Source organism: Cibotium barometz, chromosome 19, assembly GCF_041138505.1.
Source record: "Cibotium barometz isolate CiBa-2024 chromosome 19, ASM4113850v1, whole genome shotgun sequence".
Taxonomy (NCBI): Eukaryota; Viridiplantae; Streptophyta; class Polypodiopsida; order Cyatheales; family Cibotiaceae; genus Cibotium; species Cibotium barometz.
The window spans coordinates 38,036,797-38,056,024 of NC_141064.1; the positions used below are offsets into that span (position 1 = coordinate 38,036,797).

A 19,228-nucleotide genomic window follows, 5' to 3' on the forward strand; every position below is an offset into this window, starting at 1 on the left:
CTCCTTGATCTGATTTAAGAAGACATGCAACTTAAGGTAAAGTGTAGGCAACAACACAGGGGCAAGGAACATATTCTCTGATACCAAATGTTGGAAATAGGGTTACAAGAATGCACACACACACACACTCAGGGGAGAAGCTTAAGGAAACACACAATGAGATGATAGATAGATAATGAATGTGTGTTGCACAAAGATGATAAGTATGCCCCAAGATAGGTGTATACTAGAACGGGGGGAAAAAACCTCCTAAAGAGGGACTTAGGTTTGAATCCTTGCTACATATGGTAAGGATGTTTTAGCTATAACATTTGCGGCCAACTTAATCTCTGCATTGGGTCCGAAAAATACAACTCCTGGAAATGATTTACCAAGACTCGCCCTGCTCGATCGAGTCCTGGCGGAGGAGAGGATATGCGCAAAAGCAAAGGTAGTCATATCTTGATTTTGGGTAAGGTCGTGGATACCACATAACTACGGGGTGTCCATCTATAAAATTCAATTTATCAATTATAAGTCTTCACATCAATGAAACTTAATCCGAATGAAAATACAACATATGAATGCACCTTTCTAAAATTTTATTATAAATTCCTGACAAATTTCATCTTCAATTCTTAAGCTTTCAACAAAGCTCTGATACTAGCTGTGAGACCCCTGCCCTCTCTTCGCATCGAACTTTGGAGCGCTAGCAGAAGTAGCAACCTCTTGCATAGGGTAGAGTTTCTCACTTGGGGCCTCGCCCACGAATGTCCAGGCAAGGGATTAGTATGGCAGTTCTTCCAAAACCGAAACCGAAAAACTTTCCTTGCCCAGAAAGCACAAGGGATTCCTCCAGGAAATTTTTCTAACGGGAATTTATCTAACGGGGTCAAGAGCCTTAACTATCCTTTGTATTCCAACCAAACCCGCGGGTCATATGGCCGAATCAAGGAGGGAATTGCACTTGGTTCATAGAGATCATTGTTTTTTTTCCTGAAGTGAGGCACAGCCGTTGATTCTTTCCCATAGGTCGTATTGAACATAACTTGAGCATAACCGAACTTTATTGTAGGAATCCGTCGATCCAGCCTAACCCCAACCAGCCCATGGGTTAGCCAACCGCCCAACCACTGTATTCATGGGATCCTTCTTTATAAAAATTTGGTGGTGTTTTATCCCAGGTACCAGGGAAAAGAGTTCCCAGGCCCCTTACCCAGCACTCATGCGAAATAGACACACCACTTACGCACCCAATATGAAATTGCCTTTTCTCAGATTCAACTATTTTCAAGACAGAATTGGAATAAAACCACAGTGTTTCCATCATAATCCTCAATATTCCAGCTCTATTGTTTTACAATCCAATGTCATCCGGACTCTCTATTGAGTGAAGACCAGCTAGTCAACCAACGAGATCCAATTTCATAGTTTCCAGTTCACTTAAATAATTTCTCGCCAATCCATGAATATCTCCCTCGACATATGCAGGGGTGTCCTAGCAACCGCGAACCCATGCATCACCTGGTTAGAACCCTTCAAGATCCTCCTTAGGTGTCCTAGCACTTCACTCAGGGACCGCTTCGTCGGCCCTCGCCCATCGTATCTGCAACGTAAACTCTCCTTAGATTAACAACAATAAACCAAATGCTTCCTCCAGTATTCTGGCATAAGACAGTCCTTTACAAAAACAGAGTTTCTATGAAAGTAGGGTTTTTCCCATTGAGTTTGATTTCCTCTCACGAAAAGCCATTTCACGAGAAAACATTTCTAGTATTGGTTTCACAAGACCCTTTTTTCAAAACCCAGACTTCCTTAATGGAAATCACGAATCTCGTATCTCGGTGATCCATCCATCAATTACAATTTAAAACGAATTTCTAACTTATTTCTAGACAAGTTCAGGTCTTAGGGGAAATCTCTAAATCAGATAGTCATCCCTTCTTTGTATTGAAGAAATGGGAATGGTCACAAGCCTTGGCTTAATTTACGATTCAAGAGATGGGCAGACATCTTACTGACCTACCTTTCTCACGTGGTCATGGTCTAGCACAAAATTACTTGAATTTATTCCTAGATTTATTTCCTAAAGATATTTCTCCATTTATCTCATAAAATAACTGTGATTTCTAATCGTAAGGGTAAACATCCAATAATATGAAAATTCATTCTACTAAAAGAACTATAAATAATTCTATTCGTGAATAATGGAATTTAACAAGGATATTTCTTTTACTAAATGATCCTTTTTTATTAAAATATTTACATAGAAATATTCTTAAATATTATCTTCTCCATTTCAACCTAAGCATCAACATGCCATAATTACCTACGTAGAAATATGATGAAACATTCTGTTTTTGATACCAAAATTAATTATGCATATTCCTATTTAAAGATACGATGAAAATTCCTATAAAAGTGAGTATTCTTTCAAAAAGAGAGATTACAAATTAAAAAACAATAGATTTAAGCATAAGAGATTAATATTAATTCATCAAAACAACATAAATTAATAAGGGCATGGTTTTAAGAAGAAACCATGAATTAGAATGCTTCCCAAGCATATAGAGAGGTTGGGAAGAAGATTACCATCTAAGAAGAGAGTAAAACACTATTTTTTAGACTTACCCTTGGTTTTTGGCTTGATTATTTAGGGAGATGTGTAGCCCTCAAAGAAGAAGCTTGGCCACCAAGAAGAAGAGGGTAATCTCCAATAGAAGAAGAGGATTAGTGAAGCTCCAAAGCTTCACAATGGAGAGGCAAGGTAGAGGGATAATGGAATTACACTAAATTGAGAATTACACTAGCATGTAAATACACTAAGATGAAAATACAAAGGAATGGGGTTCTATTTAGAGGAGAGGGAGGCCACCAACCAAGTCCAATTCGGATCTAGAGGCTTCCAGCTTCAGTTTGATCCAATTCGGGTAAGTTTTCGGACAAGTTTGATCCAATTCAGACAAGTTTTGGACAAGTTTTGGACAAGTTAGGCCCACTTTTTAGATCTAGTTTGAAAGAGGAGAGAGGAGAGATGAAATATCTCATTTTTTTAAATTAAAAATTGGGGTAATGATGAGGATTGTAGGCGCCTCCTTCATGAGCTCCACTCACTGTCAAATTTTCCATTTTTATACTATTAAGTGCCAGTACTAGTCAACTCTTCATTTTATGTGAGAATTTACTCATTTTTAGTGGATTTTCTTTTATTCTTGCATTTTTCTTATTCAAACACTTGGATTAACCCTATTGGCCCATTAGAACACTCTTTGGACCTTAATCCATAATTTTTCTGAAAATGGATACCCTTAGGCTAAGGTGTCCAATGCACATATTAAATTAATTTCTAATGCATATTGGAAAACTCTTTTTAAACTTCTACTTCAGGGAAATTCATCTTAAATTTAAAGGATAATTTTATATCCAAAAATATCTCAAAACTGTATTACCTCTCTTTAGAATATTTTCTTTGTCTAGGCCAAAAATAAAGGAAAACAATGTTTTCTTGCATTCTGAAAAAGGGGATGATCACAAGGGACTAAAAGGAGAACTTATACATCTTTACGGGCTGAGGAGAAACCTTACAATGGGTTTTTCTATTTTGGCTTTAGCATGGATATCAGTTGCATGTACAAAGATGTGTATGATTGGGGGTCTCTACAAATTCTTTGGTTCTTCTTTTGTCATGTCTGCCTCAAGGCATCTGCCTCAAGGCATGCCTTCTCTACTTTGTTGTCAACTTCTTATTTCTCCTCTTTTTCTTGGGTGAGAGGTCCATAGTAGTGTTGTAGCTTGATATACCATTTAATGGATGTGTGATGGATCAATGTCCATTAATGGTGTACTCTCTAAGAATATATACTTGAAAGCAAGCATGGTATATTTATCATCACCCCTATCCCTTAAGTGTAAACAAGCCCTCCCTTGCCTCATTCTTGCTATTTTGGAAGTTAAACCACTCTTCTATTTACTAACTATGGTTCATTTTAGAGGAGGTAGGTGTGAGAGGAAGTAATTGGGAGTTAATCTTCATCATCATCATGTAAAATTTGGTGCCTTTTTCCTCCTAGCTTTACACGAGTAGCCCTAAGAAAGGCTATGGTGCCCAATCACTTGCCCATCCTATAGAGGCAAGGATCCCTAGTAAAAGGAGAGTCCTTCCCATGCTTTTGGACCTTCAATTCTAGCTCCCAAATCAACCAGAATTCAACATAAATTGCCCCTTACCTTCCCCCTTCTGGTTGTTCATCATCTAATTGTTGGATTAGTACCAAATCTTTCCCATTAGTTCCAAATATTTCCCACGCAATTTCCTTGTAGTTAAGAAAATTTCTCATCAGCATCATTCAACCCTTCAATTGTACGGATAATCAATTCAATCCCAAAAATCTGTGAAAACCTAGAGAATTGTCTCCTTTATTCCCTCTTCTTGACCTCTTTTAAGAAGAAATTTTTTAGCTAATTGCTTACCACTTATCTTGCCCCTTAATTACTCTTATATTAAGATAATTTTCCTTTTTTTAAGAGTCCTAAGTTAAGTGATTAAGAAACCCCAAATTAGTCCTAAAATCTAGCCAAAACCAATACATTTCCCTCCTTTAATTTAATTTAGAGTGCTCCTTTTAGTAGAAATGGAGGAGATCATCAAGTATTATGGATTTGGATAGCTGCCAACTTAAATTGGAGAGAGTTTAAAAGAGTTCAAGTTTCAATAAATTGGACTTTGGAAGTGGTGGATAGCCCTCCTCAAGATCCCAATGAAAGGAATAAAGAAGACATATGATATAAAAATTTAGCACACTAACCATATGAAGTATTACATGTGACCTAAATTTATTACCAATCTCTCATCGTCTTCCTTGGACAAGGCCTTTAAGGAGGAGATTGATTTATCCTTGGATTTCCTCATGCTTTGATGGTGATTAAACCATAGGAGGCTGGGGCTCCACACTAGTTGGATATCCCTCTTGTAAGTCTTTCATCAAGCCCTTAACATAGGTAGAAAGCAAGGAATTATGTTCCTTTGGTGGTCCTTATACATCTTGCATCTTTGGTGGCAATGCTTCAAGGACATAGGCCACTGCACCTACTACCATCCTCCCTTAAGCCAAATAATTCTTCAATGTTAAGGAGGAAAACATAATTTCATCCACCATCAGTAATCATAGAGTAGAGGTATACTTATTCTCAAGTATCCTCCTCTTCCTCGAGTGTCCTCATCCTCCTCTTCCTCTTCCATAGCATGTGCCTCTACCCACCATGACCTTGCCTCTTCCTCTTGAGCAGCTTGTTTCTCAAGGCCTTCTTGAATACATATGAGTGCTAAAGCTCCCTGTCTCACCTCCTCTTCTGCAACCTCTATTTCGAATACATACATTGGCTTCAATACAAGAAATGGTAATGCTTTAACACTTGGCATTACTATGCTTTTGGTGTCATCCTCAACTTTTGCATCTTGTAAAAATAGGTTAAAGGTTGCTTCCCATTATAGAAACTTAACCACCACAATCTTAATCCCTTTGGCCTCTAAGAATTGGCTATCCATCTCACAATAGTTGTCTATGTCAAAATGCTTGATAAAATACCTCAAGAAAAGGTGGCATCATTACCATAAAGACAAACCAAGAAGTTAAATGGAACCCAGAATAATCAAAATGAACAACTTATGGGCTAACAATCAGGTCAGCTCTAGCACATCCCTATTCATTTGAGTCACCTTAAGCACATTGATCTTTTAGCTGAAGATCTGGAATAGCTCATCAAATATGTTGCTATAATTAGTATAGCGATGAATTTGCCAAATGCGTGACATGCATCCATAATGGGTGGTGGCTCTAAAGGATGTGAAGCTATGTGGGCTATGAAGCTAGGAAGAGGGCTCACAAGGGGCTCACTAAGTAGATGAGTGAAATAAGAGTGACCTTGGGCTTTCTATACTAAAACTTTTTCTATTTTAGAGAAAACTATTTATATATTAAAAAAACTAAATATATCAGTAAGTTCACATATTATGAAACATGACTAGTAGAATTGGCAAAAAAAACCAAATATAGTAGTAAGTTCACATATTATAAACATGAGTAGTATAACATAATTTTTTGGCAAAATATATATGAGATTAAGATTTAAATATTAAAGTTATAGGGGGGAAGACATTTCATATAACTGAAGATGCTTTCTGACCTTCTTCCTTCTAGAATAATTCCAAATATAGTAGCAAGCTCACATATTACAAACATGACTAGTATAACATAATTGTTTGGCAAAATACATACGAAATTAAGATTTAAATATTAAAGTTATAGGGGGAATACATTTCATATAATTGAAGGTGCTTTCTGACCTGCTTCCTACTATAATAATTCCATTAATTATAAATTTAGAGTTATTTAGTGTTCCATATCTAAAAACATTTCTATGGACTCATGGACATCCTTCAATGTTCATTTGGGATTAACTGAGAGAACCCTAGATTTTTCTAGAACCAATTAAATATAGAGCTCATATTGAATCAAACTCTCCTATGCATCTTGGCAGCCCACATCCTTTAACATTCTTTCATTGCCTGTACTCTAGACCCATATATGGGGTTTATCGAGAGACGTGGTATTTCCCCATTGAGTCAATGGCAAGCATTGCACTTCAGAATATCACCTTTATGCACACCTTCTTTCATGTTCCATGCTCCTCCAAGAACACTATCCAAATCATTCTGAGACATATTCTCACATAACCACATTGTCTTTGTTCTTTACATACTAGCACCTCTAAAACATGCTACAAAGACATGAAGTAGGATAAATCATGATACTTTGAGCTTCTTAAAAATCCTTTTGGCCTTTATGAATTTTTTAATATCCAAGACTATCTTGGATTTAAATGAGGATATCATACCCTTGTCTCAACAATTCCCAATCCATAAGAGACACAATATCTAGAATAGCCATACTTTCAAGACTACCATATGCTTGGGAGTTAGGAGGGATAATGCATTTACCATTATAAAAAATAAAGCTCTATTTATAAAAAAGGAAGAGGTCTTGTGTGGAAACAAGACCTTACCAAACTCAACATGCATGGCTTTGAATGCCCTAGTGAAGGATTCCATTGCCTCTCTACCACTCAATGCTTGATGATGGCTAAAATCATGATGTTAATAACACCACAGAAAGGAAAATTTAAGTAAAATAGACATAAAACTTGTGAACTATAATAGTGAACATCAATGAGGAGAAGCTTACAATGAAATTGGAGTGTAGTCAAGCTTGTTGGGGTTGATGGATCCTAGTTTATTTCCCTAGCTATGTTGTACACATGTTACATCTTGGAAAGCCACCAATCACATGTTCAATTTTGAACTCGAGACTGTGTCCTTTCCAATGGTATTATACCAAGCCTCACCCTATGTATTTTGAACTCAAGGATGCGTCCTTTATACCAAGCCTCACCCTATGTATTTTGAACTCAAGGATGTGTCCTTTCCAATGGTAATATACCAAGCCTCTTCTTTGTATCGTCACCCTATGAGGGCCTCTACATCAGGGCTGCATAGTAGGAAGAGGCATGAACCTAGACACATGAGCCTAGGAGGGGAAAACAAAAGTCCTCTTCTTTGTATCTCCAATTGCACAGGTAGAAGTAGCCATAGTGGGTTACTTCTTGCTGAGCCATGGTATACATGAATCACCAAGGCGAAAGCAAAAACCATTGGTGGACGCTCATGAGTCATAACATCCATCCCAATCGAAGTCTATAAATTCATGCAACTGTGATTTACCCCCTTAGGATAAAATAACCTAGAGTGCTTAGTTCCCTTTAGATAACGGAACACCCATTTGACAGACTACCAATGCTTTATGCCTAGGCTATGCATAAATCTGCTCAATATTGAGACCACATATTGAATGTCAAGCCTAGTGTTACACAAAAAGATAAGGCATTTAACAGCTTTTTGATAAAAGGGGCACTTGTATCTTCAAGACTTAATTGTAAACCTGGCTCCATAGGTGTAGCCCCATAGGTTTAGAGTCTTCAAGATTGAACCCATGAATCGGAAGCCAAGTCCTCCACACTCCACCAAGAGCCTCCCACTATCACCTCTGACTGTCGTCACATTGTCGATGCCCTCCAACCGCTCTAACCAACATCATCGGTGTGCCCTCCAACATCTCCGACCGCCGTCACCACCAGTGCGCCCTCCAACAACTCTGACTGCCCACAGCTGATGCCCTCCAACATCTCCAAACATCATCACTACACCGGTGCCCTCCAACATCTCTGACCCATCGAGTCCCCCGAGGACTACCAATGGCACTTACGACGTATATAGCCAACTTCGATGGTACTCATGGAGGCAACACTCCTCTCCCTTTCCCAAGACAGTGCGAGATTCTCTTTGGGATCCTCTTTGAGCACCATCTCCCTTTTCCCAATGGAAGATCTTTCCTCTACACAACATGATGATGATTAGGAATTCAAGGAGGAGGACACCCAAGGGGAGCACTCTCTTCGTAGTGGCAAGAATTCTCTCATGTAGCACATTCTCTGTTAGCGTTATGCTCTTGTGGTGTTTTGTCTATCTCTGAGTGTGTGTGAGGTGAGTGAGTGGTCAATGGTGGGTGTGGTGTGAGTGAGTGGCCAGCCTGATTCTTATGGAGCCAATCCATTCCAAGGATTCTGTCATAGATTCCCAAAGGTAAGACTCTGAACTATCTCTTAATTATTTTTGAACTTCTTAAGTCTTAGATATTTCATTGTATCTTTAAATAGGAATATGCATAATTAATTTTGGTATCAAAAAGAGAATGTTTCATCATATTTCTATGTAGGTAATTACCTTGGTTATCTCTATTGGGCATCCAAATCTTGTCATGATAGTTTCATAAAGAAACTTTGCAAAACTGATGATGCCTTACAGTCTCTCAGGGCCTTGGCTTCTACCCATTTTGTGTAGTAATCCATAGCCACCAGAATGTATTGATTTCATGTTGGCTGAGATGGGCCGACAAAGCCTAGACCCCACTTCTCGAACGGCTCTAGGGGAAATATTGGGCTATGAGGCATTCTATCTGCATCATTCACTTGTCCCCGGTCTCTGGCACATATCGCAATCCTTTGCAAACTTGTGTGTGTCTTTTAGTGTAGTCAACCACCATAATCTTGTGCCTAGAACACTTTCTACCTCGTGGCTTCTCTAAAAAAGTACCCTCCACTTATTCCTTGCTACGCTTTTACCAGGAGCACAACCTATTGTTCATGTTAGGGGACGCATCTTCTCATTCAGTATTTGATCAATGTCCATCTTGTAAAGCTGCCCTTATACCACCATGAACAACTTGCTCTGGAGAGTTAGCTTTTTCCTCTAATCTGTGGGCATGTACTCCAAAAAGGATAAGTCAGACACAGGAACTGCAACATCTCATCATACCCAATTGGGTTTTTCTCCATCTATGATAAAGAATTGTGCATCCGAGAAGTCATCTTTCACCCCATCTTGATCTTTTCCTGACTCTGTACTTGATAGGGAATCTAGTACCATGTGCTTGTTTCCTGGGGTGTGCCTTAAGTTAACTCAAACTCTTGATAGAAGCATCCATCTGGCTTATTTTCTTGTCAAGTCTAGTTTGTTCACTAGGTACAAGAGTGCCTTGTGATCCACATGAAATTCAAACACCTTTCCTAATAGATAGTGCTGGCCTGAACTTCTTGATCGAGTAGATCATCCCCAATGATTCCTTTTCTGTGGTGGAGTAGTTCCTTTCTGGTTTGGATAGCCTTCTACTTATGTAGTAAACTACTTTGAACTAGCCCACTTGTGATTCCTACATCAAGGCACTACCAATGGCAAAATCAGAGGCATTAACAAATACGTGAAATACCATATCTGTTGAGATATCGAGCTCATCTAGTGAGGCGGTGGACACTGATGACCCGCCTGGGAGATAGGCCCCACACTTATACCACTGGCATGGTTGGTGAGATCTTGGGTGATATGCGGCCAGTGGGATGACAGGCTGTGTGACAGCCATTCTAGAGACTGGCATAGTTATAGTGCCAGCTCATTTAGTTGGGTTCACACTATAGAGAACCCTTGTATGTATTTGGTTGAGTACCTTTCATATTGTGTGTACTCTTATCTTTGTATATGGTGTGTTGAGTGTTGAGTGAAGAAGAAGAAGATTTTCAGCCTCTCACCTTGTGTGTTCTCTATTAGGGTTTTGTGAGTGTGTGTGTGCTTGCAAGAGCTCAAGCTCTCTTCCCCCTGCATCTTTTCATGGTATCAGAGCCTGGTTCATGCTAAGGGCTGATCTGCAAGCAAGAGAACTATAGGAAGCGGTACGAGGGTAAGAGCTTCAACTACTCTTCCCTATTTGTGTTGGTGACTACACCCTTGTCGGGAGCTCTACGAGAGGCACCGGCAAACAATCTCTGATTGAGGAGCTTTCTTCGCAGGAATAAAGCTATAGGGCAACTATATTTTCCTATCGGATAAAATTTTTTAGGTCGAAATCGCGTTTCGGGCGCGTCTGGACCTCCGTTTTTCAAAAAGCAGGCGATTTCGAGCATTGTGGGTAAGTCATCGATTCTCTGCAGAACTCTGTTTTAAGAACTGCAGGAAGACAGATTGGCTGTGTAGACACTGTGGGTGCTGCAAAGAGGTCAACAGTTGCCATTGGGTGTATGTATGCACATTGAGGTCACTGGCTGTGACATTTGAGAGTACTACAGTACCGCTGCAGAAATATAGCAGTTTGTGCAGGACAAACCAGAGTGCTGTTTCTGGTAAAATTGTGTGTCTGGCAAGATGTCAAATGATGGCATAACCCAGATTCTGGCTGAGAAGCTTGATAAGAATAACTTCCATGCTTGGAGGTTCAGGTTGACGAATTTCCTCATGGGAAAGGACTATTGGGACTACATAGAAGGTGAGCATGAAGAGGCACCAGCGGACATAAATCCGAGTGCTGCAGATGTGAAAGAGTTTAAAGACTGGAACCAAGGAGCCAGGAAAGTTATGTATTAGCTCTCCATTAGTATACAGGACACCATGATTGGGCACATTCAGGATGCCAAGTCCCCCAAGGAGGCGTGGGACACCTTGGTAAAACTCTATGAAACAAATACCAAGGCACGTAAGATACAATTGAAGAATGAACTTCATACTCTGGAGAAAAAGAGCATGTCTGTGAATGACTATGCATAGAAGATAAAGGGTATTGTGGAATCCCTTACATCTATTGGTGTGTCAGTAGTTTAGATGATGATGATAAGGTCGAAGTCTGTCTACGTGGTCTCGGGCGTTTAAGATAAGGCGTTCAAGATGTCTATTCTTTAGACTTAGGAAAACATTCCCAACTTTATAGATTTGGTGTCTATGCTGATTATAGAAGAGAAGAGCTTGGGTGAAGACCAACAGTCTTCACAAAACAAAAACAGTTCAGAGCAACAGGCCTTCTACACAAGTTCAGGTAGAGAACGAGGTAGAGGAGGCCGTGGACGCGGTGGTCAAGGAGGTGGCCGAACAGGTAATCAGAATTATGGCTAGCAACAGCAACAACATCAACAACACACGGGTGGAAGAGGCAAATTCAGAGGCAGGGGGAGTCAAAGAGGACGTGGAAATTGGCAAAGGTAATATAATGATGCACGTGAATGCTTTTATTGTGGTAAGCCTGGACATGTGCAGGCAGAATGTTATAAGAAGCAGGCTGACATGCAAAATGGGAAAGTGCAGCAGAACAACTATGCATCCTCAAGTAGAAACAATGAGGATAATGAAAGGTTGTTTGTTATGCAGCACGTCGTGAATGCCATGTCTGAAAATGTTGAAGCAGCACAAAAAGATGATGTATGGTATGTGGATTCAGGTGCTTCGAACCACATGACAAGTCATGGGGAGTGGTTCAAGGAGATGAAAAACCTTGAAAAACCAGGTTTTGTGGAAACAGGGGATGACACTACTCATCCAATTTCCCATGTTGGAGATGTGCCATTGTCTATGCAAGATGGCAAAGTGAAGTACCTTGCAGATGTACTTCACGTTCCGAACATAACTAAGAATTTGGTTTCAGTTGGCCAGATGATTGAGCAGGGTTTGTAGGTTTGATTTAACCCTGATTGTTGTTATGTTGAAGATTTTAAAGACAAGTGCAGGTTGGTTGCAAAAGGCAATAGAGTGGGCAGAATGTTTACGTTGACTGTAGACATGCCTGAAATGAGTGCTGCGATGTTTGCAAATGGTTCAGGAATTGTTGCAGACACAGACATTTGGCATAAAAGAATTGGACATGTGAATGTGTAGAGAATGAAGTCTATGCAGACTAAAGGAATTGTGACAGGGCTGCCAAAGTTTAAAGTGAAAGGTATGCAGAGAATATATGAAGCATGTCAATTTAGAAAGCAAACAAAGCATGTATTTCCACGTAACAGATATGTGAGCAGAAATGCACTAGATGTTGTGCATTCAGATGTATGGGGGAGGCTACAGGTATTATGTGACATTCATTGATGACCACACAAGAAAAGTGTGGGTATATTTCATGAAAGAGAAGAGTGAGGTGTTCACTCACTTTCGAAATTTCAGAGTTTTGGTTGAAAAGCAAAAATGGAAATATGTAAAGTGCCTAAGGTCAGATGGAGGGGGAGAGTACTTCTCCAATGAGTTCTCTAAATTTTTGCAGAAGAATGGTATTCGGAGACAGTTTACATGCAGATACACTCCGCAGCAAAATGGAGTTGCTGAGCGGAAAAACAGGCACATTGCTGAGATTGCGCGAGCATTGATGGAAGAGAAGAATATGCCGCACATAGCTATTGGGCTGAGGCTGTTTCTACAGCAGTATACATCATAAACAGGACTCCAACTGCAGCCATACATGATGTAACTCCAGAGGAGAGGTTTACTGGTAGAAAACCTGATTTGTCTCATTTGAAAGTCTTTGGATGCATTGCATATGTGCATGTGCCAGATGAGCTGAGAACTAAGCTGGATCCAAAAGCTAAAAAATGTGTATTTATTGGATACTCCCTTGAGCAAAAGGGATACATGTGTTATAACCCTGCTACACGTGAGTTGAGGGTAAGCAGGGATGTTGTCTTTGATGAGATGAGCAGCTGGTATGCTGCTGAAAAAGAAGCTATTGGGACTGATGTGAGTGGAAGTGTGGTTGCACAGAATGCAGGTCAGTAATCACAGTCTTTGAGTGGACCAGGAGAGTCCTCATCTAGTGGGTCTGTGTTGATAGACCATGGAGTGGTAGGCTGCGTCATAATACCAGTCCTGCAAATGTGATTAGTACATCACGTAAAAGAAAAGAGAAAGTGGTTGAGCCCCTTGGTATGCCTGACATTTCTGCAGGGCATTCTCACGTTGATGGAGAGTCTAGTGGCTCAGATATGAGCCTTGATGAGAAGCTTGGGATCCCAGCTATGAGAACACCTGGTGTAAAGAAGGCTATGGAAGCCATGAATGAAAAGCTGCGAAGATCTGGGAGAGTGAAAAACCCTGTGCAGAGGTTTACCTATGATGGTTATGTGGCACATCACTATGCATATATGGCAAAGGTTGTGCAGGTTGTAGAGCCCACATGCATTGATGAGGATGTTGGAAATGTGTGTTGGGAGAAAGCTATGGATGAGGAGATGGATGCACTATATGGAAATGAGACTTGGGTCTTAGTGCGATTGCCTGAAGGCAAGAAAGCCATTGGATGCAAGTGGGTGTATAAAGTTAAACATAACAGTGATGGAAGCATAAACAGGTACAAGGCTAGATTGGTAGCCAAAGGATATGCACAGACAAATGGCATTGATTATGAGGAAACTTTCAGCCCAGTTGCCAAGATGGCAATAGTGAGAGTTGTGATAGCAGTGGGCGTCAAAGCAATGGTCTTTATATCAGATGGATGTAAAGAATGCATTCTTGCATGGGGATTTGCAAGAAGAGGTGTATATGTTGCAGTCACCTAGTTATGAGAATGTGAGTCACCCCGAGCATATTTGCAGGTTGAAGAAAGCCTTGTATGGCTTAAAACAAGCACCAAGAGCATGGTCTGACAAGATTTCTGAATATCTTGTCACTATTGGCTTTCATGTAGCCAATGCAAATTTCTCGTTGTATGTGAGACATGGTGATAGAGGGGTTGTGCTTGTTGTCATCTATGTAGATGACTTGATCATTACGGGGGACCATGATGCAGAGATCTTTGATGTAAAGATCTTGCTTAGACAGAAGTTTGAGATGAAGGATGTGGGGGAGCTCAGATATTTCTTGGGCATTGAGGTGATTAGGTCACCACATGGTATTGGATTACTACAGAGACAGTATGGCTTGGACATGTTGTCCAAGTATGGTATGATAGGCTGTAAGCCTATTTCCGTGCCATTGGATCAGAATGGCAAGTTGAGTGCAGATTCAGGAGAGATTTTGGAGGATCCTACTATGTATAGACGCATAGTAGGAAGTTTGATCTATATGACGATCACCAGACCAGATTTGAGCTATGCTGTTGGGTTGGTGAGTCAGTTTATGCAGGTTCCACGAAAACTGTATTTGGATGCATTGAGACGCATACTGAGGTATGTGAGGTCTACTTTGCATTGTGGACTATTCTATGAGATTGGGATAGAGATATGTGTACATGGGTACACAGATGCTGATTGGGCTGGTAGTATCTCAGATAGAAGATCTACTAGTAGCTTCATGTTTTCTTTGGGGAGAGCTGCTGTGACTTGGAGCAGCAAGAAGCAGCCTACGGTTGCTCTATCCAGTACAGAGGCCGAGTATAGAGGAGCTGCTATGGCAGCATGTGAGGTAGCTTGGTTGAGAAAGCTACTTGTAGATTTGGGTCTATCAGTGGATAGACAGTTTGTCATTTTCTGTGACAACATTAGCAATATACAGTTGGTCAGGAATCCAGTTTTTCATGCTCGCACGAAGCATATAGAGGTCCACTACCATTTCATCAGAGAGAAGGTCTTAGCAGGAGACCTTGACCTTGTTGATGTCAGCACAGAGGATCAAGTAGCTGACATTTCACCGAAGCATTGGGTACAGAGAAGCTCCGCAGATTCAGGGCTTCGCTTGGTGTACATGAGATGGAGTTGAGCTCGAGGGGGAGTGTTGAGATATCGAGCTCATCTAGTGAGGCGTTGGACACTGATGACCCGCCTGGGGGATAGGCCCCACACTTATACCACTGGCATGGTTGGTGAGATCTTGGGTGATATGCGGCCAGTGGGATGACAAGCTGTGTGAGCCATTCTAGAGACTGGCATAGTTATAGCGCCAGCTCATTTAGTTGGGTTCACACTATAGAGAACCCTTGTATGTATTTGGTTGAGTACCTTTCATATTGTGTGTACTCTTATCTTTGTGTATGGTGTGTTGAGTGTTGAGTGAAGAAGAAGAAGATTTTCAGCCTGTGTGTTCTCTATTAGGGTTTTGTGAGTGTGTGTGTGCTTGCAAGAGCTCAAGCTCTCTTCCCCCTGCATCTTTTCAATATCAAAGTTCAATCATTGGAGAATGGGTGCTAATGTGACAATATCCGCTTCAGATTCCGGGATGCCTCCTCCTGACAGAATCCTTACCAGACATATTTTGCATCTTTCATCGTCACACTCTCTAGGGGTATTGTCACATTCGCCTAGGAACCTCATGAATCTGCTATGCCACTTACTTAGTATAAGGAATTTGGAAAGTTCTTTGGAATTCTTGGGTGACTATAGCTTTATAATAATCGCGACCTTGGCTGGATCTATTGCTAGCCCTTTTGCAAATACTATGTGCCCTAAGAGGTGCACGTGGCTGGATTAAGGCTCAATCTGGATTTCCTGCACTTCTCCAGGCACATCGCTCGTGAGGAATGTTGTGTGGTCTTATTTCTTTCCAAACACACTGAAATCATCCCCACGAAGAGAATGAACTTCATACTGTGGAGAAAAAGATTATGTCTGTGAATGAATATGCATTAAAGATTGAGGGTATTGTGGAATCCCTTGCATCTATTGGTGTTTCAGTGGATGATGATGATAAGGTGGAAGTCTATCTACGTGGTCTTGGGCCATAATACAAGGCGTTCAAGACGTCTATTCAAACTCGAGAAAACATTCCCAATTTTACAGATTTGGTGTCTATGTTGATTATAGAAGAGAAGAGCTTGGGTGAAGACCAACAGTCTTCACAAAACAAAAACAATTCAGAGCAACAAGCTTTCTACATAAGTTCAGCTACAAATTTTGAAGTAATTAACCAAAAATACAACATGACATCTCAAATCAACATAGTATTCATCCCAACACTTTGAATGATTATATGAAATTAACATATAATCATTAACTAATAATTATATGAATGATCATGCTAGCATTTAAGACTCGTTTTTATTTTCATCAAGATACATGAAGGCACACGATTAAAGTTTACAGACAAAATATTCTCCTCATGCACATGCACATGCACATGGACGTTGTTCCACACAAACAATGCTATGATTCATGAGGAGGTGAATGGTGGGAGGTCTAAGATGATGCTGTTGATGGGAGCCACATGTGATGGTTGGAAAACAACACTAATAAGGTTTTAAAGCACAGAAATCGAGACGAATTAATTGAGTTTTCTTTTTTGGTCAGCATCCGCCCCTATTATGTGTGACATTAAAAGATTGAACTATGGAAGGATTATAGTTAAAGGCTCGTAATCTAAATTGAAGCCTTCATCAAAGACAAATCATAGAGAAGAAAATGTGTTAGCTCGAATACTAGGAGGGGAGATAGATCAAGACTTTCCATAATTTCAAGTAAGGCTTTCCATAATTTCAAAAGTCAAAATGATGTCATGGTGGCTCCTATTTTATCCACTACAAATAAAATTTCCCTTTAAGAGTTCACAAGACAAACAAAATATTACGCTAATGCCTACATTTACGCATTGTGTGTGGCATATGAAAAGATTAAATTGCGGAGGGGCTTTGAGGAAGGACCGTACTATAAATTGAAGCCTTAGTCAAAGAGAGAGCATACAACAACTAACAACTTAGAAGTAATAAGGGGTTAAATTAAGTAACATGTACCCATAACTAATATGGGGTTAAGTAAGGAGTAATGAAGGTTTAAGTAACGGGTGCGCTTAACTTAGGAGTAATAAGGGGTTAAAGTAACATACACCCATAACTTAGGAGTAATAAGGGGTTAAATTAAGTAACATACACCCATAAGTAATATGGGGTTAAGTAACAGGAAGGTTAGGTTTAAGTAACGTGTGGCTATAAGTGGTGCTTGATTTAGACACCCCTGTTAAAGGATGATAATAATCGATGTATACTAATTATACTAAGCCCAGTACTCTCTAGGCTGATGAGATTGATTGGTAATCCTCAGATCTTGTCCTTGAAAACCAGCCTCTCCGAACGGCCCAAATGATTGCAAATGCGGTCAAGCCAAGCACAATTACGATTGCTACAACGATCAGCGCAATGTAAGCAGGTGCCAAGCCCCTCCTGCGGCCTGCAATTACAGATCGCATTATGCTAATTATGCCAACTTAATCCAAAACGTAATAATCTGTATTTGGCAAGAAATTACGCATGTAGCTTGCCTCGCGTTACGTAGATCGTATAGGTCGATGATAAGTAACCCTCCGCCGATACGTAGATTAGTATGGATATCGTCGCCCCCCGCCCTCCCAACGCGATGATAGAGCTGGCCACTCCACTCTGAACTGACGTGCCGTTCACGCTAACTGTGTAACCTGCATATATCTACCCACCAACGCACTCATGTCGTTACCGACGTATCACAGCGTATATGTTTAGAAAAATATTCAGAACCTACCTCATCCTCCGGCAAGTAGACGGTCACTTGGAGCTCGGATACGCTGCTGGCCACGGAGGCGCTGTACGTGAAGACGGCCTCGTTAAAAGCCGGGGAAAGACTGCCGGAAGAGAGGGTTATGGCGGAGAGCACGGCTTCTGAGGAAGGGGGTGGGAGAGGGGGGGACGACGTAGGAGGGGAAGAAGGAGGCGGCGGCAGGCTCGAAGGAGGGGGTGGAGAAGACGGAGGAGAAGGCGGAGGAGCTGATGGAGGAGAAGGCGGAGGAAATGTTGGAGGCAGTGAAGGGGATGGAGGTGAAGGAGGTGGAGGGGGTGGAGATGATGGACGCGGAAAAGGGGGTGGAGGTGGCGGAGGCAGAGGCAGAACCGGAGGCGGAGGCCGGGGAGGCGGCAGCTGCCGTAGTCCGCCTCCATCGTCCGACAGTGATAACACGGTGAGGCGGCCTTCGACGGTTCCATGTGGGGAAACGCCCCAAACATATAACGGCAACTTCCTCTCATCGGCAGCAGTGCTGCCACCGGAATCGTTCGAAGCGAAGCCCAGAGAGAAGAGCAGGAAAACAAAAAGAAAACATCTACCCATATCTAAGGAGCCGAAGGGACTGCAAGTCTGTAGCAGACGACTCTACGTTTACACCAACTACAAACCTCCTGTGAGATTTTGCACAAGCTCTGCAGCGGCTGTGGCAAGACCTAGACAAAGAAGCTCGCTTTTTATTGAGGCCAAACACGTGCTTTTCGTTTCCAAATTCCTTTAATGATCATTCCATGGCCCATTTGCATTGGTATATTCACGTGTGAAAACCGCTTTTCAAAATTGGATTTCTAAAGAAGGCCACGTCACCTTAGAAAATTGGGCTCAAAAAGAATGCCACGTCTAGCAAAGTACCCTTGTAGACCTTTAATTTCAAATACAAATATGCCCACAAGCACCCATAGTCTAGTGGTAGAACGGTTGGGTCCTATTATGGGGGCTCGGGTTCGATGCCGATGAGCTATGTGATGAGCGTTGGTTGTGAGCCGATGGAGTAATCTACCTTCCCAGTAACCAAATTTCCACCCTTTCTATCAAATTGGGCTTCAAAAGAAGGCCACCTCACCTTTCAAACCCACCTTTCAAAGATGGGTTTCAACAAAAGGCCATGTCACCTTTGAAAAGTGGGTTTCAACAGAAGGCCACAGTGGCACACGGAAATTTCACCTTTCACCCGGCTACACACACCATATTACTCACCTTTCAAAGGTGGGTTTCAAAAGAAGGCCACGTCCTAGTGGCACATGGGAATTTCACTCGACTACACACACCATACTACTCACCATTAAAAAAAAAAGGGCCACGTCTAGCAAGGTACCCTTGTAGACCTTTAATTTAAAGTCCAAGATACTATATACGTGATGGGCATTTTAGGATTTAGGAATCA

At 41.1% G+C, this 19,228-nt stretch overlaps 1 protein-coding gene and 1 long non-coding RNA gene across 2 annotated transcripts; one reads left to right on the forward strand and one right to left on the reverse strand.

Moving 5' to 3' along the window:
* Nucleotides 1–16,593: 16,593 nt before the first annotated feature.
* On the forward strand, nucleotides 16,594–17,511 carry LOC147628552 (uncharacterized). The gene is made up of 2 exons (XR_015268129.1): nucleotides 16,594–17,085; nucleotides 17,224–17,511. It is a non-coding gene; the product is annotated as an uncharacterized LOC147628552 (long non-coding RNA).
* LOC147628553 (uncharacterized) lies at nucleotides 16,767–18,494 on the reverse strand. Its single transcript, XM_086813739.1, has 3 exons — nucleotides 17,809–18,494; nucleotides 17,573–17,735; nucleotides 16,767–17,481 (listed from the first exon to the last, which is right to left on the reverse strand). The coding sequence occupies exons 1-3, from the start codon at nucleotides 18,388–18,390 to the stop codon at nucleotides 17,324–17,326; spliced, it is 903 nt and encodes a 300-aa protein (XP_086669865.1). The 5' UTR covers nucleotides 18,391–18,494; the 3' UTR covers nucleotides 16,767–17,323.
* Between the last annotated feature and the right edge of the window lie 734 nt (nucleotides 18,495–19,228).

Bases quoted from the DNA above. Each gene is read 5' to 3' on its own strand.
- LOC147628553 (XM_086813739.1), bottom strand. From the start codon at position 18,390: ATGGGTAGATGTTTTCTTTTTGTTTTCCTGCTCTTCTCTCTGGGCTTC. The intron at 17,736-17,808 runs GTAGGTTCTGAA...GTTGGTGGGTAG, and splicing joins TCTACTTGCCGGAGGATGAG to ATATATGCAGGTTACACAGT. The intron at 17,482-17,572 runs GCAAGCTACATG...CTGTAATTGCAG, and splicing joins TACGATCTACGTAACGCGAG to GCCGCAGGAGGGGCTTGGCA.